Here is a 23,384-nt window from a genome sequence, read left to right on the forward strand (position 1 = left end):
CCCGACTGAGTTTAATTCCTTTAACTTGTGATTAATTACCCGCCCCCGCCTCCGCTCCCACCCCTCCCCAGGGCCTGTCTGCACATCAAACGCACTGGGGGGAGGGGACGCCGGGAGCTGCTGGACCAGAGAGAAAGGAAAGGGGAAGGGGAAATTTGTGGCTACCTACCCGACTCTAGGCCAGGTAAGGTTTTGCTCATTCAAGGACTCACGCTTGTACTCTTTCAAAAAAAAAACCAGTTCCGCCTCCCAACCCCGCCCCAGCCTTTCTGGGTCCTATAAACACAATTTGTACTCTCCTCTGACTAAAGAAAATTCTGCTGGGCCCATTTCCTAATCTGTAAAATGAGGGGTGTGGGGTATATCTGTGGGTTCTAGCCCCAGGAATCACAATAGTATCTAGTTGAGTGACAAGACACATACAGAAGGAAATAAATGAATTAGACCAAAGGCAGAGCCACACAACACCTGGGTTCAAATCCTAATTTAGCTACTTTAAAGAGTGATGTCTCCCTGTAGGCCTTTCCCTTGGGTTTCCTCCAGTTGTATTATTCACCCATAAATGTGTGGTTCATAATAGGTGGGTTCCAGGAGTTGGGAAAGACATCAGTGCTGGATTCTTTAAGTTGGTCTACAATTTATAGGATGAGGAGGTTTCCTTAAGCTGGAGAGAAGGGAAGGCTTCTAAAGTGGGAGAAACGACCTAACATGAAAATGTGTAGAGAATAAGTCCAGCCTGTTGGGGGAATGAGTAAACCTTTGGAACTTAGTGTTGTATTAGGGAGTAGGCTAGGTGTAGTAGGGTCTGAGTAGGAGCAACAGGGAATCAATGGAGGATTTTAAGCAGGAGGATATAAATCCTGTATTGGGGGGTGAGGGGGGAGCCTGGAAGCCAGAAGACCTGCAAGGAGGTAACCAAGAGATTAAATGAGGCTGGTGGGGTTTGGGCAGAGGAGACAGTGTAAGGGAAGAACAGACAGGACTTGGTGAGCGATTATATCTTCTGGATGGTAGAGTCAGTAAGAGGGAGGAGTTAGAGAGGATACCTAGGCTTCTAAACCCAGATGATTAAGGGTCTCATGGCACTGCAGGAGTTCAGGAAGGGGAAATCCATTTCAGGAGATGGTTGGGTGTGGGCAATTACCTCCATTAGGTCCTATCCAGCCCTCTTCTTTTGTTCGGGGGGGATCAGGACTATATCCCCCATTCCCTCACTCCCCAGTTCAGACATTTCCAAGCTAATTTCTTCAGGGAGTCTTCCCTGCCATGACGAGATAGCTCAGAAAAAGAATAAACTGGATATATCAGACAGAAAAGGCCGCAAAATGTTGGAGGCTGAAGAACATTTTATTGAGCCCAGTTCCCGGACTTGGAATGCAAGGGGGAGCAGCACACAAAGTTCTGCCTCATTAGCCGGGGGCCAAACCTGGCCATTATGGATGGATTCTTCATCAGACACCAGGCATCAGGCGAGCCCTGAGCAGGAGCCTTAGGACACTGAGGGTCCTAGCAACAGCAGCCATCTTCAGGGTCCTAAACAGGGCCCATATGCAGGTCACACATGGTGCACTGGCCTTGAGGCTTTGCTAAAGGCTCCTATGAGGAAGGAAGGATGTTAAAGGGAAGGGAGACTAGAGCTGGCAAGGTGGTGGGAAAATGTCAGGAAGAAATCCGCTGCTGAGAGAGAAGCAAGCATAGTTGTGAAAGGGGAGGAAAACATTGTTTTGTTCATTTGTGCATACGTGGGTAGGGAAGCCCAAGAAAATCAGAGGGGGTTGAGAACTGGGGAAAAAAAAAAAAACCTAGGGGAGTTAAGTTGCCTCACCAGGTTTTTGGCAGTTGAAGGTGCTGAAGTGAAGGTAATGGAACTGGAACCTGGACTGGCAGGATAAATGGCCTGGGACCAAATCTGGTGGAGTACAGGGAGGGAAGGGAGGGAAGGGAGAGAAGGAAGAAAGGAAGGGAGGGAGAGGGGGAAGGAAGGAAGGAAGGAAGGAAGGAAGGACAGACTGTAAGCTGCAGCCTTGTTGCCTCCCCATCCCTCCCCAGGAGCTTGTGGTCAGTGATCACCCAACACCCAGGACATGAGCCCTCCCCAAGAGAGGCAGCAGAAAGAAGGGCAGACCTCCTCTTCCAAAGGAGGGACAGCACGGCTCATGGCAGCTCAGGGTCCATTTAAAGATCTTGTGTTCAGCTGGTAGGCTCTTCCACTTACTAACTGTGCGATCATGTGACAACCTTTCTGTAACCCATTGTGGGGTTATTAGGAAGAGTCTTTCAGGAGCCTGAAGGCAATACAGAAATGGGAACTTGTCTTTTAATTCACAATGATGGCCAGCAAAATTCTAGGATCAATTATGAATGAAAGAAAATGGTTGACGGGCACTTAGAAAAGGAAGCAATAATGATTGTTGAGAGGCAGCACAGGTTCATCAAGAATAGCTCATGCCAGACTAACCTCATTTCCTTTCACTGACAGGATTATTTGGGCTGGGTAGATCAGGGGAATATGCCCAATGCCGTACACCTAAGCAAAGTATTTGACAAAGTCTCATGACAGTGTGCTGGATGACAGGAGGGTTGGGGGGATTAGGAGCTGAAGGAACAGACCCAAAGAGTGTCAACAATTTTCAGTCTTCATGAAGCTAGTTAACACAGTGGATGGCAGGACCAAGGTGCAAACAGGTTGGTTCATTTGAAAAGGTCTGGAATTTTTAGTGGAATGCAGATTCCAAAAGAAGTAGCAGTATGATGCAGCTGCCAAAATATGAATAGGACCCAAGTCCAAGAAGATAATCTGCCCTACTAAGACCATATCTGAAGTACTGTATTCAGTCCTATGTGCCACCACATTTTAAGGCCACTGAAAAATTGGAGCAGGTCCAGAGGAGGAGTGTGAAGGGACTGCTTGAAAAGGGAAGGCTTGTTTTGTGGGAAGAGCCCCAAAGGAGAGCTGGGACCAACGGTCCTCAGTTACAGGGAGACTTTGAGATCTTCTTTCTCTCTCTGTCCCCTGTTCCCCACCCCCCTAAAAACACAATCTAGTGACAACAGATTTGAGAGGGTGGTGGTAGAAAGGAAGTGCTCCTGCATGCCAGAGATCTTCCCTCTGCCACTTATTGTCAGGTAACCAGGAGCAGATCCCCTTTTCCCTTTTGGCCTCTGAATCTGTAAAATAAGAAAGCTGGACCCAAGAACCTCTCATTTGGAGGCTTACTGCCAAATACAGAATCCCCCAAGTATAAAGGAGCGGTCAGGTGGAGAGCGCAGCAGGCTTGGAGTCAGGAAGACCTTAGTTCAAACCCAGCCTCAGACATTTACTACTTGTGTGATCCTGAGCAAGTCACGGCACCCTGTCTGCGTCAGTTTCCTCATCTGTAAAAATGAGCTAGAGAAGGAAATGGCAAACCCCTCCAGTATCTTTGTCAAGGGAACCCCAAATGGGGTCACAAAGAGTTGGGCACAACTGGAACGACTCAACAACAACAAAGAAAATGCCCCAATTAGAACGCCCATAAGGCAGCCCCCAGGCCCAAGCTGAAAGCCCCAGACAAGCTGGGGAGGCCTGGGGGTGATTTCTTATTCTTAGGTCAGAGGAGAGGACTGCCCATCCAGAACAGGAGGGAGCAATGACTAGCCCTAAGTCAAGGAGGGGCTTTCTGGACACTAGAGAAGAAAGGGCCATTTTCCTACAGCATCCCGGAGAACTCTTTCAGGACAAGCCCCTGAAGGCCAAAGGCCAGTGGCTACAGAATAGAGCACCTGGGCCAGGCCTAAGAGTAATGACCACCTGCAAACAGAAGAAGAGGGAGAGAAAAGTGGACTCTGAAGTGAACTGAGGATCCCCCCTCAGCCAATCTCTGGACAGATGACCAGGACCACTCAGAACCTGGCAACTGGCCCTATGGAAGTGAGTTACAAGATGGCCAGTTACATGTGCCAGCCTTTGAGCAGGGCTGACTCCCCTTTCTTGGGAGAAAAGCAACAAGCCCCATCCTGTTAGATATATGGTGAACTGCCATATCCCTCCTACCACGAGATGTGGGGCCTGCACACAGGGATGGACAGAGGCAGACACACAGATAGACAGGCAGGCCCTCACCTGGATGGAGGCGGGCGAGGAGGCTGTCCCAGGATGCCCCTGGCCTTGGCAAAATCCTGAAGCTGGGAGGCCCAGAAGCCACCACTCTGAGCCTGAGTGATGGGCCAGATAGCAGAGGGGAGTCGTGGGGGAGGCAGGAGGCCCTGGATCCGAGGGGAGACTGTGGTAGCAGGACTCGGTAGGAGCAATCCCTGGGCCCCACCAGCCTCAGAGTGAAGAAGCTGCTGTGGGGTCCTGAGTTTTAAAGCTGCACCATAGATTCTCCCTTGACGCTCCTGCTGAGAGGAGAATTTCCCCATCACTGCTCCATTTCCTCACTCTCCATAAGTCCTCCTTGGTCACTCCCTCTTCATACTACTCCCCAATCCACCAAGTTGTTTCAAGGTCAGATAAGGATTAAATATTTTCAGAAAACCCTGTTCTGTGCCATTTCCTACCTCCCCACCAACGCTCCAACCAGGTCTACTTCTTCAGAACCCCTCAGTTCTCAACCTTCCCTCCAGACTCAGTTTGTAGGAAGGGAAGAGATTAAGCACAGAGGACCTGGCTCTCTGTGGCCAGTCTGGACTTCCACCCGATCCTCTCTCTCCTTTCAGGCTTCCCTAGGCTTATATAGGGGGTGTTGGGGGCGGGGGAGGAGAGAAAGGATGGACTAAGAGGAGGTCTCTGCTTTATATGGCCCCTCACCAGAGTGAGCTGGAGGAGGCACTGCTGGAGTTCATGAACAGCATCTGGCTGGGACTTATCCATGGCCAAAGTCTCTCGGAATACATCAGCTGCTTCCTTGAACCTCTGTGAAGGGTGGGAGGGAGAGTCAACCACTTATCTTACCCACAAGCCCAAGCTCCCATCCCTCCCTCGTCCCCAGTACCTGCAGCCCCACCAGAGCCTTGCCCAATTGGAACAGTCCCCGGGGCCATTGTGGCCGCAAGTTGAGGGCAATTCTCGCATCCCCTAGGGCCCAGCCGCTCATGGCAGAAGGACCGATTCCCAAAGAGTCTGTGGGCAACACACGAGAAACCAAAGGTCAGCGTACCCTCAAGAGCCATTCTCCCCCCACCCCAGCCCCTCCATTCCATGCTCTGCCTTGGTCCCCACCCACCTGTAATCCCGAGGGTTGAGCTTTATAGCCTTCGTGAAGAGGAGCACAGCTTCCTGATATAAGCCCCTCCAGGCTGCAGCTGTAGCCAGCTCTATGGAAGGAGATCGGGGCTCAGTTGGCATGAGGGCTGCCTGCTCGGACCAGGACTTTCCTGGGAACAGTGTTCCTATTTCTCCCATCTGACTAGGAGTTTCTTAGAGCAGGTTCCATTTTCTTCCCATCCGAGTAAGGAATCCCTAAGAACAGGGACCTCGAGGAGGCTTCCTGACGTGATGGGGAAAGTGCTGGGTTTGGATGCAGGGTTCAAAGTCCAGCTTGGCCACTTGCTGCCTCTGGCAAAGTCACCTTCATCTATCTGGGCCTCCAATGCTTGAGAGGGCTGGACTAGACCACCTCTAGTCCCATAACATCATCATCTACAACTCCCTCAAACGACTAGGAGGGGGGGACAATAGTATCCCCTACCAGACTAGGGACTCCCTGACAGCAGGGACTATGTCAATACAGTGTCAGGGGAAACTCTTACCTGCTAGCTCTTGGCTCTGCCTTAAGGCAGCTGCCTGTAATCCAGGGAGTGCCTAGAGATGGAGATATTAAGTGGAGCAGGTTGCTGCACTGTATCTCCAGTCCTAGTCAGTCAGTCAGTCAGTCAGTCAATAAAGCGCCTTCTATGTGCTGGGCACTGTGCTAAGTGCTGGGGATACAAAGAGAGGCAAAAGACAGTCCCTGCTCTCAAGGAGCTTACAATCTAACAGGGGAGACAACATGCAAACTACTGTACAAACAAGCTCTCTACAGGGATCGTTGGAAATAATCAACAGAGGGAAGGCACTAGAATTAAGGGGGGTGGGGAAAGGCTTCCTGTAAAAGGTGTGATTCTAGCTAAGATAGGAAGGAAGCCAGGGAGGCAGAAATGCATAGGGAGAGCATTCCAGGCATGGAAGATAGTGAGTGAAAATGCCTGGAAGACATGGAGTGCCTTGTTCGAGGAACAGCAGCAAGGAGGCCAGTGGAGCTGGATTGGGGGTGTGTGTGTGTGTGTGTGTGTGTGTGTGTGTGTTGGGGGGTAGTGGTGCTAAGGTTTAAGAACACTGGAAAGGGGCTGGGGGGGAGGTTATGAATGGTTTTGAATGAAAACCAAAGGATTTTATATTTGATTCTACAGGTGAATGGGAGCCACTGGAGTACACTGAGTAGTGGGGTGACATGGTCACATCTTCCCTTTAGGAAGGCTGCTTGGACAGTTCGGTAGAGGACAGACTGGAGGAGGGAGAGACCAACCATCAGGCTCTTGCAGTGGTCTGGGCGTGAGGGAACGAGGGGTCTGTGCGGGGGGTGGTGACAGTGTCAGAGGAGAGAAGGGGGTGTGTGGCAGAGACGCTGAAAAGGTGAAATTGCTAGGCCTTGGCTACCAGATCGGATATAGGTGGAGGGGTGAGCTAGAGAGTGAGGAGTTGAGGAGAACACCCAGGTTCTGAGCCTGGGTGACTGGGAGGAGGGTGGTGCCCTCAACAGTGGTTGTGTGGAAGTGTGGAAGAGGGAAGGGTTTGGGGAAATGATAACAACTCAGTTTTGGATGTGGTGAGTTTAAGATATCTACAGGACACCCACTTCAAGATGTCCCATAGGTAGTTGGAGATGCAAGACGGGAGGTGAGCAGAGAGGTTGGGGCTGGATAAGTGGATTTGAGGATCATTAGCATAGAGATGGTAACTGAATCCATGGGAGCTGAAGGGATCACCAAGTGAAATATAGAGGGAGAAGAGAAGAGGGCCCAGGAGAGAGCCTTGGGGGATCCCCACTGTTAGCTGGCATGACCTGGATGAAGATCCAGCAAAGGAGACTGAGAAGGAGCGGTCAAATAGTTAGGAGGAGAACCAGGAGAGAGGAGTGTCTCGAAAACCTAGAGAGAAGAGAGTATCAAGGAGAAGATGTCAAAGGCCAAGGTCAAGATGGATGAGGACTGAGAAAAGGCCATTAGATTTGGCAATTAAGGGATCATTAGTAACTTTGGAGAGGGTAATTTTGGTTGCATGATGAGTTTGGAAGCTAGATTGTTGAGAGTTAAGAAAAGAGTGAGAGTTAGGGAAGTGGAGGAATCTACTGTAGGTGGCTTTCTCAAGGAGTTTGGCCACCAAAGGGAGGAAAGATATGAGATGGTGGCTAGCAGGGATGCATGGGTCAAGTTAAGTTTTTCAAGGATGAGGGAGACATGGGCATGTTTGTAGGCAGCAGGGAAGCAGCCAGTAGGTAAGGAGAGATTGAAGATAAATGACAGAGGGAAATCTGCTGGAGAAGGTGGGATGGAGTGGGATCCCTTGTCGAGTGGCTTGCCAAGGCAAGAAGGGCCACTGCATGGGAGATAGGGGGGAAATAGGAGAGAGTGGCAGAAGGTACTTGGATAATGTGAAATGAGGTGGAGGAGGAGGAGGGAGGAGGGAGCTCTCAGCGAATGGCCTTCCTCTAGAGAGTCCAAGCTGTACTCCCCTTCTAGCCTAGCTCAGCCCTCACTGTGACCTCACCTCCGGCTGAGGACTCTGGCTCCTGCTCCCTTCCTGTGGGCTCTGGCTTGGTTGGTTGCAGCTGGGGGGCTCAGGACTCAATCTCTTCTCTCTGCAGGTATTGGAAGGCCTGTCACTGACCTTGCGCCGGGCTTGAGACACAAAGGTGCTTGACAAATCCAATTCTTCCTAGAGGTAAGGAAGAAAGGGTGAGGGGTGTGGGGAAGCTCTGGGGAATGGGAGGGAGAGCTCGGGAGCACCAGGGAGAAGGCAGGAAGAGCTCACTTCCTCATTGCTGCTACCCTGACTAGGGCTCTGGGGGCTGGAGGTCAGGCTGTTTGCCCCAGCTGCTAGGCCTCCTGCTGCTGCTGCCACAACCCCTTCCATCACCTAGTTAGAGATATCCAATAGAAACAGTGTCATCTGAAAGCTATTCCCCTGGGCCAATAACCTTGAAATCCACCCCTCAAAACTTACCTTGTCCCTTCTTGCCCCCACATCCCCATGCTCCCCTCCCCCTAACATGCACCCTATATCCCTCCTCATCCACCCTACCCTTCCAAACCGATTTCCCCCCAAGTATTTATCCTGCCCCCTCTGCCATGCCCCATACTCACCTTGCCCCCTCCACTCTCCTGTTCCATTCGCTCCTGACGTTTCCGCTCCTTCTGTCGCTGCAATTCACCCACCAAGTGAGGGCCTCCCCTCCAAGCAGTCCCCCATGGTTATTCTCCCCCCATATCAAGAAGCCTCACTGGGGAGCAGCGTGCCCCTCCTCGACCCTCCCCCCCAATCTCCTCAAAGGGCCCCCTCCCCAGCCACCTTCTTCTTTAGCCGTTTCTTTTCTGCACGCCGTTTTGCTCGTTCCTCCTCGGCCACGAGCTCCTCTGCCAAGCGGTCAGCTTCCTAGTGGGGAAGAAAGGAAGAAGGAGGGTAGGATGCAGGGTCTAGACTAATGGTGATGGGGGGGGGGGTAGGCAATAGATGGCTACCTAGGGTAGGCTTTCCACCCAGGGTTCTCACCTCCTTGGTCACCAGCAGCTTCTGGGGCATTTCCAGCTGGAGTAAGGATGGGCCAAGAGGACTGGGAGGACGGCCACGGGAGAAGGCAGATCTTGGGGGGCTGGGGCTGGACCAAGGCCTGGGTGGGGGGCTGGGGCTGGGGCTGGACCAAGCTCTGGAGGACTGGCACAAAAGGGACTTTCGGAAACCACAGAGAGTGCTCTGACTCTTACTCCGACCCCTGGCCCCTTCCCCTTCCCCTTCTTCCTCCTCCTCTTCCTCATAGAAATCATCCAAGCTGGGGTCTGTGAAGAAGAAAGCACGGACATGGATGAGACAGATAAGGACAGAGGTTTCCAGCCTCCCCTATCTCCCCAAGACCGTGTCCCACGAACTCCCTGCTCATATCCCAGTCCCTGCCACATGCTCCTTGGGACCCACTAATTCACCATAATGCCACAGCTGCAGCCGACCACTGTTTCCATTCATTCGGATTCGGTGTCGGCCATGGGGGTCACGTGCCATGAGTCTCCGAAGAAAAGCTACTATGTCCTAGACGGGAGGAAGAGAGGAGAGAGCTGGGAGAAGTTCCTGGAGGGTGAGGGCAGGGAACTCTGAAGATGATCTCAAAAAATCCCAACTTTCACAGGTGTTCACTCACTGGGTGAGAAGAGGTGGCACAATGGGGTCAAAGGGTCATGGGTAGAATGAGGACATAGTAGCCGGCCTAAATCTCTAGGGAGGACATCTTTTAGGATGAGCTAGAAGAGTGCTGTAACCTAGCTGGGGCATCTTCCTTGCTCTTGGGCTCTGCTTCCAGAATGACCTATAGCTACCAGGGGCCTAGGAATTGAGTCTCTCAATCAAGTCAATTTAGTATGAAGAGGAGGCTTGTGGGTAGTGGGTAGAAGCAGGGGTTAAACAATCTTCTTCCTTTTCCCATTCCTTTGTAGCCAAGACTCTTATTGGTATTGTTTGTCCTTCAATCTCAAAGAGGACCACAACATTATGGTGATGTCATGACTTGCAGTGAACTGGATTTAAGGGCTATGCAAGGTCACCAATCTCACTCTCTCCTCCAGAGCCATCTGGGTCCTGCGGCAAGATAAATATCAAGACGATTGGAGATGGTTCTGGATGTTTTTTGTTTTTATTTTGTGGGGCAATGAGGGTTAGGTGACTTGCCCTGGGTCACACAGTTGGTGCTGTCAAGTGTCTGAGGCCGGATTTGAACTTGGGTCCTCCTGAATCTAAGGCGAGTACTTTATCCACTGCATCACCTAACTGCCCTGGTCCTGGATGTTTTAAGGCAATTGGGGGTGAGTGACTTGTCCAGGGGTCACATAGCTAGTAAGTGTCTGAGGTGACATTTGAACTCAGGTCCTCTGACTCTAGGGCCAGTGCTCTATCCGTTTCACCACCTTGCTGTTCTGGCCAAGACTCCAGCTCACAGACAAAGGCATGTTTTTGAATTATTCGACAAAAATGACTGAATAATGGCTACAGAGGAAAAGACAAAGGGATAATGGAGTGGATAGAGCACTATGGAGATAAGGAAGACCTGAGTTCAAGTCTTACCTCAGACATTTACAAGCTGTGTGAATCTGGGCATGTCACCGTTAGTGTCCTCATCTGTAAAATAGGGATAATAATAGCGCCCATCTCCCAGGATGCTTGTAAGGACCAAATGAAAAATTTGTAAAGCTCTTTGAAAATCTTAAAAGTGCTAAACAAGTGCTAGCTATTACTACTAACGGCAGCCAGGCAGCACAGTAGATAGAGTACCAGGTCAGGAATCAGGAAGACCTGAGTTCAAATCCAGCCTCAGACACTTCCTAGCCATGTGACCCTGGGCAAGTCACTTCACCCTGTTTGCCTCAGTTTCCCCATCTGTAAAATGAGCTGAAGAATGGCAAACCACTTCAGTGTCTTTGCCAAGAAAACCCCATAATGGGGTCATGAAAAATGAGACACAACTGAAACACTGAAAAACAGTATCATTCCAATTAAAATAAACTTTAAAATAAAGTATGTGGGTTCTGGTTTACAATAAAACAAAGATTCTAGGGCAAGGGATCTGGGACCCAACCCGAAGTAGGGTCTCCTATTCAAGCCAAATAGACTAGAATACCACAGGGAGGTCACAAAGGCACAGCTGGTTTCTGTTCTCTTTGTTGGGGATCTGGACATTGATCTTCCCCCCCACCTCAAAATATAAGCTCCAAGTCCTTAAGGTGGCAAAACAAGGGAGGCTTTGGGGTGGGGGTATAGGAAGGGAGTTAATAACGTGCTGAGTAATCAGAAGAGATCTCCCACTTTTGCTTTTAATTCCAAATTCTGAGGCCCAGAGCTCAGAGAGTAGTGGGCAAGAATGAATACATCTGTTCCCTTGGTCCTCTAGTAGGGCTTGTCTTTCTGGTGGTAAGGTACCATAATCCATTAGAACTCCTGTCCTCAACTTGACTCCCCCCCCCCAACCTGGTTCTTTCACAGGGGTTCCTTTGGAGTTAAAAACAGAACTGGGACAGGGGGTGAGCTCTGATGCCCAGCACTGAGTTCTGTCTTCATGGGAATTGTCTAGTTCTACTTGTAGAAGCACTTTCTTCTACTCTGTCGTCTACTCTTTTTTTTCCCTAAGGATGCTGCTCCTCAAGGACTTCAAGGATCAGGGACAGACCCCTGCAGCCAGGCCATTCTTGAAGACCTCAACCTCTATATTCTTTTACTTCCTGATGGTAGCAACTTCTCTCTCTTTTTTTTTGGTGAGACAATTGGGGTTAAGTGACTTGCCCAGGGTCACACAGCTAGTAAGTGTCAAGTATCTGAGGTCGGATTTGAACTCAGGTCCTACTGAATTCAGGGCCGGTGCTCTAGCCCCCTGTACCACCTAGCTGCCCCATGGGAACAACTTCTAAGCCTCTCCATCATCAATCACACAAGATCCAGGCAAACTCTGCACTTTAGCATGAGACTTGTCCGTCCCTGCTCCACTTCTGGATCTCTCTTGTATCCTCCCCTACCAGCTCTAGCTTTCTCAGTGGCCATTGTTCTTGATTTCCTTATCAGACTGGACTCTACTGTTTCAGCTCCTCCCAAGTTATTTGGTCTACTACTCCAGGAACCTGAGTTCCTCTTGGGGCACCAACACTATTATCCACCATTCTGTCTGATGTGAACACTTCATACCTGGATCATCTCCACTGCTGGTATCTCCTCTCCTTATTCAAGTTATGACTAGAGAAAGGCACACACCTGACCCAATACAGATTAATGCCATCTAACTTCAATGCAGACTATGGTCACTGACTTCTATTACTTGTCTTTCTTTGCCTCCCCAGCTCACTCCATGATAATAGTAATTTTAGGGTGTTACCCTTTGCCTAAAGAGTTAATTTTCCCCCTCCTAGATTCTCCCTCACTAGTTCACTTTACCTCATATATTCCAAGAGATTGAGATGCCTAGAATGAACTCTTCATCTTCTTCAGATGTTGACTCAAGCACTATCTCCTTCAGGAGGCCTTTCTTGAGGCCTCCCCCCTCCCAGCTCCTACTGTCCTCCCCTGAAATGACCTTATATTTGCTTTCTGTAAATTTTGTACACTCTCTATATGCACGTGTTGTTTTCCTTTGAAAGAACGTAAACTCCCTGAAAAGGCAGACATTGTTTCATTTTTGTCTTTGTAGCCTCAGTGCTTAGCAGTGTCTGATACATAGTAGACACTTACATGCTTCCTGATAAATTGCTTCATAGTAACTGCTAATATTTCCATAACGATTTTAGGTATGCATTACATATATATCATCTCATTTGAGGCTTGCAACAGTGCTGTGTGGAAGGTAGCATTATTAATCCCATCTTAGAGACAAGAAAAACAGGCTGAAAGAGGTTAGTCTAGGATCACACAGCTAATAGTCTTAGGGAACCTGGAACCTGAGTCTTCCCTGTACCAAAGCCAGCACTATCCATTGTACCACCCAGGTGTCTTTAACTCTGACTCTTGTCCCTCCAAATACAACTAAACTACCTTATATCCAATCTGGTCCCAAGTTCTATTTTTTTTTTTTTGCGGGGCAATGGGGGTTAAGTGACTTGCCCAGGGTCACACAGCTAGTAAGTGTCAAGTGTCTGAGGCCGGATTTGAACTCAGTTCCTCCCGAATCCAGGGCTGGTGCTTTATCCACTGCACCACCTCGCTGCCTCGTCCCAAGTTCTATTGAGCCTTCTTGTTAAAGTTTCAGATTCATCCCTGCCTTCCCATCCCCACAAGCCACTATTTAAATCTAGTACAGACTTTCATCAACTCACATCTAGACTATTGCAATCACCTCCTAGCTGCTTCCTGCTTCATTTTTCTATCAATCCTGAGCAGGACATTGGACTAAGGTCCTTAAATTATATCACCATCACACCCCTGCTCTAAAATCTTGAGTGACACCCCAATGTCTTTAGGATCAATCAACTCCTGATCCCAGCATTCAGGGCTCTCCAAGCATTGGGACTAATGCCCTTCTATTCTTCTACATAAGTCTATTGTTCCTGATACAAAGACCGCAGGACTGCTGCTTAGGTAAATGAAAAGCTTACACAGAGAAGAACTGGGTCGTTTTTCATCTTCTGTCATCCCGGGATGGGACACAGAGCCTGCTCTGCCCTAATTACTGCTTATGCCATTTCTCACACCTTTCTAAATTCTACCCATCATTCAAGGCCCAGCCAGAATGACACCTCCTCTAGGAAGTTTTCCCATGATGACTGAGCTACAGTATAATCTGTGTCTAGAACAGTGAAGGGAGGCCTGGGTGATGGGGGCCGAGGGCAGTTATGGGGAGGTAACAGGAGAGGGGGTCTGGACATCACCTAATCCTCATTTGACAGGGAGGAGAAGGAATGGGGCCAGGGTCCCACGGGGAACCTTGGACTATGAGGCGCTACCTCATCTCCATAATCCTCAGGTCCAAACTCCCGGCAGAACCTGGGGTCCGCATCCCAAGGCGGGGGCTTGTCCTGGATGGGGCAAACTGAAAAAGACAAGGGAAACTCGGTCAAAAGCCCCACCCTCCCAGGCCCCGCCCCCGCCGCTCCCAGACGCCCGCCCGCCCCAGGTTACTCCTCCCCACCATCTGACCGTCCCTCTCCCACCGTTCTCCCCCCCCCGACCCCCCATCTCCTCCTCTCTTGGCCCCGCCCCCACCGCGCGGAAGCGGAAACGAGAGGTAAATAAGTCGGGGGACAGTGAGAACCGTGCGGGGAAAGGTGGTCCCGACGTGAGAGCCGGATCGGGGAGGGAAGTCAGCCCCCCACAATCCGGCCTTCCCCTCCTCACCCACCACTTTAGACTCCCTGCCCCCCCATACCCAGATGCAAGCGCCCGTCGCTCTTTCGAACCGGAGCCATCTCCCGCTTCTAATGCCCCGGAAGCAGAAAGAGGGAATCACTCGCCTCCAAAGCCCAGGCCAAGACTGGGCGGGGCGAGGCTAGACGAAGCTCTTGCTTCTTGGGCACGCAGGCGCAAGCGCAGGCTCAGCTAGAGCCATGAACGTCAAAAGGCGCCGGCTGTGGCGTACCTGGGTAGCCATCTTAGTTGGGGGCTGAGAGGGCCCAAAGCGAGGCACGTGACGTGGGCAGCCTTCGTGATAAGGGGTAGAGGACAGAGGCCATGACACACCTGAGCGGCCATCTTTATTGGGGGCAGAGGGGAGCCTGTGGAGCGCCCGGCTAGTCATCTTTTTTCTTGGCAGAGGGAATTCCCAGGGGTGGGAGAACGTGCAGCGGAGGTCGGCGCTGACCCTGATCACGTGGTACCTGGCCGTTGGTTCCCCTCTGTCACGTGGCTCCCTTTAATCAACTTCCGGGAGCGTTGGGGCCCAGTCGCTGTAAGCGAGGGCCTAGGGTCAGTACCTGCCCCTGGTGGGGTTAGGGTGGTCACTTCAGGTACCCAACACCATGACGGGGTGGGCTTTGGGGCCGGCGTGCTGCGGGTGCGGTGGGACTTTTGACAGGCGCCGGGCCTGCCCCGGGCTGGGTGTCGATCGCTAGGCTGTCGCTGCAGCTATGTCACGTTCGTCCAGGTCCGGGGGCTTCCTGCCCCCGCTGTGGCCGCCGCCTCCTGGGGAGCCAGGTGAGAATGGGCTCCCTCGAGGGAGGTGTCGGTACGCTCGGCGTCTGGGGGTGGGAACGGGGAGGGACGCGGTCGTTCCGGCCGAAGTGGTCAGGCCTGCCGCCCTGTGGCCATTACAGGTGGCATTCGGCCGGACGGCAAATTCGAGCCAGGCCCCTTGTGGCCTCCCCGAGGTCAGCTGTGGTGGACCCGGGCAATTAAGGGGCAGGATGGGACCCTCAAGGAAGGAGAAGAGCCGGACTCGGTGGCGTGGCCCGGGAGAGGCGCGAGCCAAGGCTCCTTCTCCGGACCGCGCTTACCTGCAGCCCTGCAGCGGCTCCGAGCCATGCTGCTGAGGCTTCAGAGGGAGCGGGAGGAGCTGCTGCTGGCCCGGGACTGTGCCCGCTCCCTTCAGACCACCGTGTGCTTCCTGAAAGCCCCTCGGCCCTTTGTCGCCCTGCCCCAGCAGTGCTGGGAGCTGCTGCCCCACGGCCCGCACGGGACCACCCTGCGTCTGCGGGCCCACGGTGACCCCCAACTTCGGCCTCTGGCACTCCCCCTTGGTTTAGCCATACAGAAACTGGACATGGCCATTGAAGAGCAACTCAAGGGCTTGGGCCAGGCTTCTCCCAGTCCAGCCTTGGTGTCCCAGATCAGCGAACTCCTTCAGGTTCTCCCTGCCTACCACCAGGTGCTGGCTGTGGCTGTCGGGGTTGTCCCACAGGCAGCTCAGCCCTTTCCACCCAGTCGAGTGCTCAGACTGTTGGCTAGGGGACGGGGCAGACAGGGATCGGAGAGGCTCTGGATGGGGCTTCAGGAATCCAAGCTCCCCACCCAGCTCCATCAGCTTTGCCAGGAAGAACGAGACCTGCTTCCTGGGTTATTTGGCCTACTGGGAGACACTGGGGCTCCAGGAAGTGGTTCTCGGGGCTTGGGAGGGTCTCGGCAGCTGTGGGGCCAGTACTGGAGCCTCTTTTGGACAGCATGTGCCCAGAACCTTGGTCGGAGACTGGGCCCTTGGGAAGACCTTCAGAAGGCTGTGCAGGAGCTGAGACAGGCCCTGGGGCAGGGTAAGTAACTAAGGGGAGTTAGTGTTTAAAAGTATTGCAGAGGGGAAGGTACTCTAACCTATACCCTAGATGACTGGTTAGCCTGCCCTCAGCAGTGACTGAGGTGGTTGACAGCTATTCCTTTAACTTCCTCCTTCCCGAGAGAGGGTCTTGAAGGCCACAGTCCCCTTTCCTCTGATGTCACTGCCTGAGGAAGGGAGTGCTGGATAGGGCAGGATCTAGCTTCCATTTATGTCATTTTTGTGAGACCTGGGTGTACGTGGCCACCTCTATTCCCTTCCCACAGCATCCCTGCCACAGGAGTGTGAGAAAGAGCTGACTTCCCTGTGCCATGGTCTGCTCCGACGGGCGCTGACCCGGACCTGGGACCAAGGTGAGTCGGGGCAAGTAGCAATGTTGAGCCTTAAGACAATAAGATCATCCATATTCCAATAGTGTCCCTTGCTCCCTCTATCCTAGGTTTCTGCCGAGCCTTGGGATCTGCTCGTGGAGACCGTACGATTATGCCTACATCTTGGGATGGCACCCCCTGCATGCCCACTACTAGTCTCCTCCAACAGCTCTTTCCTCCACTCACCTCTGCCCTTCAAGAACCAGGATCAGCTTCTTGCCAATCTCCAGGTGAGGGCAGGACATGACTTTGAGGGGTTGCTGGGATGTCAGACCTTTCTACTTAAGTGCTATTCTTAGGACTGCTTCTCTGATACTTTGTCTTCTTCATCCTCAACCCCAGGGCTAGGACCACTACCCCTAGCCCTTGGGCTCTGTACTCTTCAAGTCACCACCCTCTGGCTCCTCAGCAAATGTCAGCAGCATCTGGCTTCTTGGGCCCCAGGACTCCTGCTGCTGCTGACCCAGAGGGAATTACCTGTGAGTATCTCCTGTTCATGGCAAGGAGGGGAAAGAACTGCTGTCATCTCTGTGTGAGACCTGAGGAGGATGGGGTGAAGGCAAAGAATGCCTATGTGACCAAGGGGAATGTCCATGTGAAGCCTTGGCAGGGAATGGTGGTGCAAGTGACTCTGAGGATTTGAGTGTGAGATTGTCACTATCTGTGAGTAGTATGACCTGGGGAAGGGGGAATCTTGGAGTCGATAGTGATTTTGAAAGGGTGTGACCAAGGAAAATTTTCCTGTGTTTGTGTGAGACCTAAGTTTGTTATCAAGGGGAATCTGAGTGTCTCCCAAGAGAAGTCACTCAGGGTGTGAGAATGGATCTGTTGTGATAGGAACTTTGGATTGAAGAGCTAGTCTGGATTCTAATCATTGTGCTTCCCCCAAAGCTGCTGCTCTGTGAGGCAGAGGCCCTGGCAGCTCTGGTTTCTGAAGGGGCATCTGTCCTGGAACTGGACCAGCAGCTGGGAAAAGAGATTCAGAGACTGACAGCTCGGATCCAGGTGAGGACTAAAGAGTGATTGGGGGAGAGGGGGATGTCATTGTGAAAACAAAGCATTGGATCGATAGCAGTATCTCTGGAGCTTGGGATGGGACAACCTGAACAGTTAGGATTATTCTTGGGTGAATTCGTCCTCCATAATTTTTTATATCCCCCATGGTGCTGAGTACAGGGCAGATGACTGAATGGGAAAATATGAGGGATGCCATAAGGCAGCTGTTTTTTGGAGAAGAGCCTAGTTTAGACAGTGTTTGAAATGATACTAGGATTTTACAGATGGGAAATCTGTGGTGTATGGAGAAGGGAATTGGCCAAGGACCCATAGCCATTGAGTGGTAGTGCTGGGGCTGGAACCCTAAGCTCCTACCCATCTGTCCAGTATTTTTTTTTTTTGTCGGGGCAATGAGAATTAAGTGATTTGCCCAGGGTCACACAACTAGTAAGTGTCAAGTGTCTGAGGCCAGATTTGAACTTGGTTCCTTCTGAATCCAGGGCTGGTGCTTTATCCACTGTGCCACCCAGCTGCCCCCTTGTCCAGTATTCTTTATGTTAAACTTCATTGCCACCCAGGAATTTGGAGCCTGTGAGAGAAGTCAGAGCTGGGATTTCTTCACATATGGGATTGAAGCAATGGAAGTAAAGGCTAGATGACTGAGAACAGAGCCTAGCATTCTACCTGTATGCAGAGAGCTCGAAGATCAGTAGCCACTGAGAGACCCAGAGACTGAGAAGAAAATAGAAATAAAATAAGAGGAGAGGGAGGCCGGGGACAGGGAGAGCCCAGGGGTGTTTGCTGAGGGAGCCATGGTGGTTTGGCCCTGGGGAGCAATCTTATCAGCGTTCAGTCTGGTGAAAGGAGAGAGGCACAGGTTTGGGAGGAGACAGTGGCCCACACCTTCAAATGGAAGAAAACAAACTCTTGGCCAGGGTTGTTCTACTTAACGACAGCTGGCAAAACCAGAGTTGCTTGGAGTCATTAGCGTGCTTATCCACATAGTTACACAGGCACATCTTCTGAACTTCACACCAGTCTTCCCATGTCTCTGACTACTTCATGAGGTCTCCATGGGGGGGGGGAATTTACCCCATTTGTGTCCTCACACTTTCATCCATTTCCCCATCAAAGGGCATCCACTTGTTGCCAGTTGTTGTGCCTCTACAAGAAAGTGTTGCTGTCAGTATTTGGGATCTTTGTCATTGGCTTCCTCAAGGTATATGCTTAGTGGTGAAGACTCTGGATCCATGGGGAGGGACGTTTTTGTTAATTACTCCTCACAGAGTTGAAGGTTTTCTCCAGAATGTTTGGACCAATTCAGAGCTCTCTTGGCTCTCTTAGTTTACACTGATCCTTGTAATTCCCATAGTCCTTTTACCACGGAGCATTCCTGCCTTTTGTCCTCTCCACCACTGCAGTAGCTGGGAGGCAACACTCCAGAGGTCTTTGCTGGCATTTCTCAGTTACTGAAGCATTAAAAAATAGGGTCATGGGGGCAGCTAGAAGGCGCAGTGGATAGAGCACCGGCCCTGGAGTCAGGAGTACCTGAGTTCAAATCCGGCCTCAGACACTTAACACTTACTAGCTGTGTGACCCTGGGCAAGTCATTTGACCCCAATTGCCTCACTAAAAAAAAAAAAAACAAAAAAAAATAGGGTCATGGATAGTTTACACTCATTTACATCCTGGTTGTGTGATTCTGTCTTCGTCCCAGGTAACTGGCAAAGAATGTTTTGCCCAACCTGCATCAGGCACCTTATCCATTCACAGTGAAATCACAGGTCCTGTTCCCCCCGCCCCCCCGCTGCCATGACCCTCAAAAAAGAGAGAAAAAGCCCCATGGTCCAGAAGAGCTGGGAGGGGGCTGTACTCTTCTCTTGCCCAGGGCATGTGAGGGCAACATTAACAAGGAGGAAGGTGACCAGGACTGTGAAGCCACCAAAGACATAGCCATCCTAGGAGTGGCCGAAGGGAAGAAGGGAACGCCTATTGTGTGCCAAGCACTGTGCTAAGTGCTTTATAATTATTGTTTCCTTTAATCCTCACAACAACCCTGAAAAATAGGTGCTATTATATAATTGAAAAAACTTCAGCAAAGAGCCTAAGTGACAGCCTAGTGTCACACAGCTAGTTAAGTGCCTGAGGCCGGATGGGAACATTACAGGTTTTGTCAGAAGGTTTAGACACTTTTCTGCTTGTTCCTGGCACAAGGAGTGGTGCTCTGGGTTGCCCTGGCGGGGGGGGGGGTCTCCTCCCTGGAGGTCTTCAACTGGAGGCCTCTGGTTTATAAAGGGGATTCTTTGTGTGGTGATTCTTGGATGTCCCCTTCGAGCTTGGTCACTGGGACCTTTAAGTGTCAACACTTCTACCCACCCCGGAATTTCAGTAGCTTCTCATCTCAGACCTAGGGCAAAGAACGGGAAGATATGTGAGCTGGAGCTGGGGCAGAGCCCAGTAAAAACCCTTTCTCCCACCCTCCCAGGTCCTGCCTGAGGAGTTTCTGTGTCTCTTCTCCCGAGAATGTCAGCGACAAGCAGCTAAGGGCTTCCAGCTCCATATGCCCCAGGGTCGTCACTGGAGGCTCAGACTTCGATCTGGTAACTCCTCCCCCTGGGGCCTAGAATTCCCTGTCCTCATTTTCCTCAACCAATCCTCCAGTGACCCTACAATTGCCCCACCATTCTTTTCTGCCCATGTCTTTGTCCCTGTGCCCTTCTTTCCCTATCCCACTTTAGTCCCCATGGTTCTCTTCCCTACCCAAAACCACACAAAGGGACCTCTGAGCTTCACTTTCTGCCCTCTTCCCTTCCTCAGAACTCCCGAGCATCCCCAATGACTATGCAGAGTTGGTAGTGGGTGCTGTTCTGGGGCCTGTGCTGCAGGGGGTACAGGGATTGCCCCCCCAGGTCCAAGGGCCCCCACTCACACAGGCCTTGACTGCACTTCTTGACACCTGGCTCAACCACATTCTTACTCAGAAGATTCGGTTCAGGTAGGTCTGGGATGGGGGAGAGGAGGGAATACCTGTAGGAGGCCAGGGGTGGGACAGAGTCAGGTCTGAATGCTGACCTTGCTCTGGCCTTCAGCCTGCAGGGAGCGCTACAGCTGAGGCAGGATTTTGCAGTGGTTCGGGGTCTGCTGGAAGAGGAGCAGTGGGGTCTGGCCCCCGAACTTCGTCAGACTTTGCTCACCCTCAGTGTCTTCCAGCGGGTGGATGGGGCCCTGTTGTGCCTGCTGCAGCAGCCGGTGCCCGGGAGCCATACCTATAGAGGATCCCCATGCTGTTGTGAGTTTTTTTTTTTTTTGTCGGGGTAATGAGGGTTAAGTGAGTTGCCCAGGGTCACACATCTAGTGTCAAGTGTCTAGGGCTGAATTTGAACTCAGGTCCTCCTGAATCCAGGGCCAGTGCTTTATCCACTGCGCCACCTAGCTGCCTTTTTTTTTTTTTTTTTTGCCGTGTTGTGAGTCTTTCTTGGCACTATCTCTAGGCCACAGTACGAATTTCACATAAGCATATGTAGTGACCCACTTGCTACTCAGGACAATAACCCATTCTCAGCTTCTATCTTACTTATATCTGTGGCCTCTGGATCCATCAGGCTGTCTTCTAGTTCCCTGTTCCATACACACAAACTTGTCAGTCACCCCCACATTCACCTATTGACCTGTTTTTCACCCTACCCTAATCTCACTAGGTTCCTGTAACAAGGTCCAGACCCCTGAACTACCCAGTAGCAGCCTCAACAGCCTAGAGAACCTAGAACCACCTCCCCTGCGTCCTGGGGTTACTCTTCTCCAAACAGCCCAACTTCTCAGCACTGTTCGGGGTGGAGGACCCAGCCCTGAGACTTACCTGGCAGGCAACCAGCAGGCCTGGCTGGCCCTTCGACAGCACCGATCCCCACGATGGCATCTGCCCGGCTTTCTTTGCATTCGAACTAGTCCTGAACCTTGACAGCTGTGGAAACTGGCAAGAACAACATGCCCAGAAGAGCCTAGAAATCTTTGACACCAGAGTCTGAACCAAGTCCATAGGAGCTTAGAACCTGGAACCAGGGGAAGCTTGGAGTCAAATCTGGAGCCAAAGTCAGAGGTATCTAGAGGAGCTTACTACCCCAAATCGACATGAACCCAGGGGCTGGCTGCAGCCACATATCAAGAGCCTGGAAGCCAAACATTGACAGGACTTGAGACCCAGCTACCAAAAACACGGACCCTGGGCCTTGTGTGGGCCTAAAGATTGAGAACCTCATGCCCTAGACTAGATATAAATAACTGCAGCAACGGAAGGAGAGGAACCAGGAAACTCTGCATGTGTAAGTGCCAACAGTTGCCCTCATCCTCCAACTCTTTGCCTAAATACCTCAGGGGCTGAGGGGCTCTTTCCTAACTTGACAACAGTCCTCCTCTCCTTGCCACAAACAAGGTACTATTTTCACATCAGGAGCCATTTATTAAGCACTTAGTTGTATATGATCTTGTACTAGGTTACCAGGGAGATGTTGAGAAATGGAATGGGGTTCTTTCTCTCCAGTAGCTCACAGCCTAGTCAGGAAGGGAAGGAGTGGATAAAGGTAGCAAACCATAGTGATGAAATTGAAAGACCTGGAGTTGGAGAACTTGGGTTTCAATCTTGACTGCTATTCACTATCTGTTGTTATCACTTGGCAAGTTATTGCATCCTCTGGGCCTCAGTTTTCTCATCTGTAAAATGGGCAATTGGACCAAGTTGTTCAGGTGCTGTCCAGTGCTCAAGTACAATGCACAGTTATGTAAGAGAATTGGAAGTGAGATAACTTCCAGTTGAGTGGATAAGGAAAGGGATTTAAACTGGGCCTTTAAGTGTGCAAAAGATTTCTAAACCTCCTGGAAATAAGCAAAGCCACCGAACTGAGAAAGTGGAACAGTTGTTCAAGAAACCACTAGTGCTGTTGGTTTGGGCAGAAAGGTAGGCTGAATCCAGGTTCTGGACAGGTTTAATGCCTGGCTGAAGTTTGGACTTTGTCCCACAGATCTTGGGCGGAAATTGAAAAGGTTTGAGCAGAGGCTTAAAGAAAGATGAATCCGGCAGCATCTCCTGGATGGTGAACAGTGCAGGCAGGAAGAATGGCTGCCCCTGCCAAGGCGATGAGAACTTGAGTAGAAGTTGGTGGCCAAGGGGTGGAAAGGAGGAAGGTACGACTAGTTTGGAGCCTGACTGGGGGTGGAGGTGGGCGGATGGTGCCACTGATACACTAGAAGAGACTGAGAACCAGGTTTTGGACATTGATGAGAGACTGGCAGAGATGGGAGAAAACACCAGGCGCTGCTAGGGCGAGAGGCCAGGAAGCACGTGGCGCTGTGAGAAGCCGAGTCGGAAACGTCACGGCTTCCTGGGCATGCCGCTGGCCGCAGGGCCCATCCCAGGGCAAGCCTTTCTCCCCATGGCTCTCTTCCAGAGGGTCGAAAGGGCGCGAGGGCGTGCCCAGGCATGGGGGCGGGGCCGCGCCCGCCGGCCCCAGGCGCGGACTACATTTCCCGGCATGCTGCGGCCCCGGCAGTTCTCGAGGACGCCATGGCCGGGGCTGCGGGGAGGAAGCTGGGGCTGCAGGGTGTTAAGCGAGTGTTGGTTCGTTTCTGTCCCTTTGAGAGCAACGTGGAGGCGACGAGGTAACGGGACGCCCCGATCCTTGCCCTGCCCACCCTAACCCGGGCCCCCTCTGATGCTCTCTGCCTTTCCCTCCCGACCGCAGGAAGTTCCTCCAGGCTGTGAGCAGCGAGAAGGTGCGCGCCTCCAACCTCAACTGCATCGTGCAGGCGGACGTGCGGCACGACGGCTCCGAGCCCTGCGTGGACGTGCTTTTCGGTGCGTCCGAGCCCCGGCCCCCGCTGCCCAGCGCCCTCCCCCGGATCCCGACCCCGGCCCTTTACCCGCCCCGCTTGACCGCCGTTTTTCCCCTTCCAGGAGACGGAGACCGCCTGATCCTTCGAGGCGCCCACCTCACGGCGCAGGAGATGCTCGCAGCCTTCGGTTCCCGAGTCCAGGCCAAGAACCGTGCCTTGTCTGGGGAGAAAGGCTGAAGGCCTAGGCCTGGGGGGGGGGGGGGGCAGGGGCTGGGGTGGAGCAAATAAAACCGAG

General features: G+C 51.9%; 2 protein-coding genes across 5 annotated transcripts; one reads left to right on the forward strand and one right to left on the reverse strand.

Moving 5' to 3' along the window:
- Window positions 1–1,331: 1,331 nt before the first annotated feature.
- Window positions 1,332–14,230, reverse strand: TTC31 (tetratricopeptide repeat domain 31). Its single transcript, XM_043970872.1, is given in 16 exon segments — window positions 1,332–1,533; window positions 1,826–1,909; window positions 4,103–4,380; window positions 4,790–4,894; window positions 4,974–5,067; window positions 5,069–5,101; window positions 5,205–5,295; window positions 5,731–5,782; window positions 7,727–7,894; window positions 7,991–8,095; window positions 8,323–8,379; window positions 8,528–8,611; window positions 8,729–9,012; window positions 9,157–9,259; window positions 13,642–13,727; window positions 14,064–14,230. Coding segments are annotated over 16 exon segments (1,746 nt in total). The 5' UTR covers window positions 14,104–14,230; the 3' UTR covers window positions 1,332–1,451.
- Window positions 14,231–14,288: 58 nt separating this feature from the next.
- LOC122731054 (39S ribosomal protein L53, mitochondrial-like) lies at window positions 14,289–23,377 on the forward strand. 4 transcript variants are annotated; one of them, XM_043970869.1, is made up of 13 exons: window positions 14,289–14,827; window positions 14,947–15,876; window positions 16,163–16,249; window positions 16,336–16,497; window positions 16,610–16,746; window positions 17,159–17,272; window positions 19,749–19,863; window positions 20,081–20,258; window positions 20,353–20,552; window positions 20,962–21,582; window positions 22,260–22,441; window positions 22,999–23,111; window positions 23,211–23,239. In XM_043970869.1, the coding sequence occupies exons 1-10, from the start codon at window positions 14,761–14,763 to the stop codon at window positions 21,219–21,221; spliced, it is 2,250 nt and encodes a 749-aa protein (XP_043826804.1). In that variant the 5' UTR covers window positions 14,289–14,760; the 3' UTR covers window positions 21,222–21,582; window positions 22,260–22,441; window positions 22,999–23,111; window positions 23,211–23,239. The 4 variants fall into 4 exon arrangements, with proteins under 4 accessions (XP_043826804.1, XP_043826803.1, XP_043826805.1 ...); XM_043970868.1 differs by having other exon boundaries at window positions 22,279–22,441; XM_043970870.1 differs by lacking the exons at window positions 22,260–22,441; window positions 23,211–23,239 and having other exon boundaries at window positions 22,999–23,110.
- The last annotated feature ends 7 nt before the right edge of the window (window positions 23,378–23,384 follow it).

The sequence above is a fragment of the Dromiciops gliroides genome, chromosome 6, assembly GCF_019393635.1.
Source record: "Dromiciops gliroides isolate mDroGli1 chromosome 6, mDroGli1.pri, whole genome shotgun sequence".
Classification (NCBI taxonomy): domain Eukaryota; kingdom Metazoa; phylum Chordata; class Mammalia; order Microbiotheria; family Microbiotheriidae; genus Dromiciops; species Dromiciops gliroides.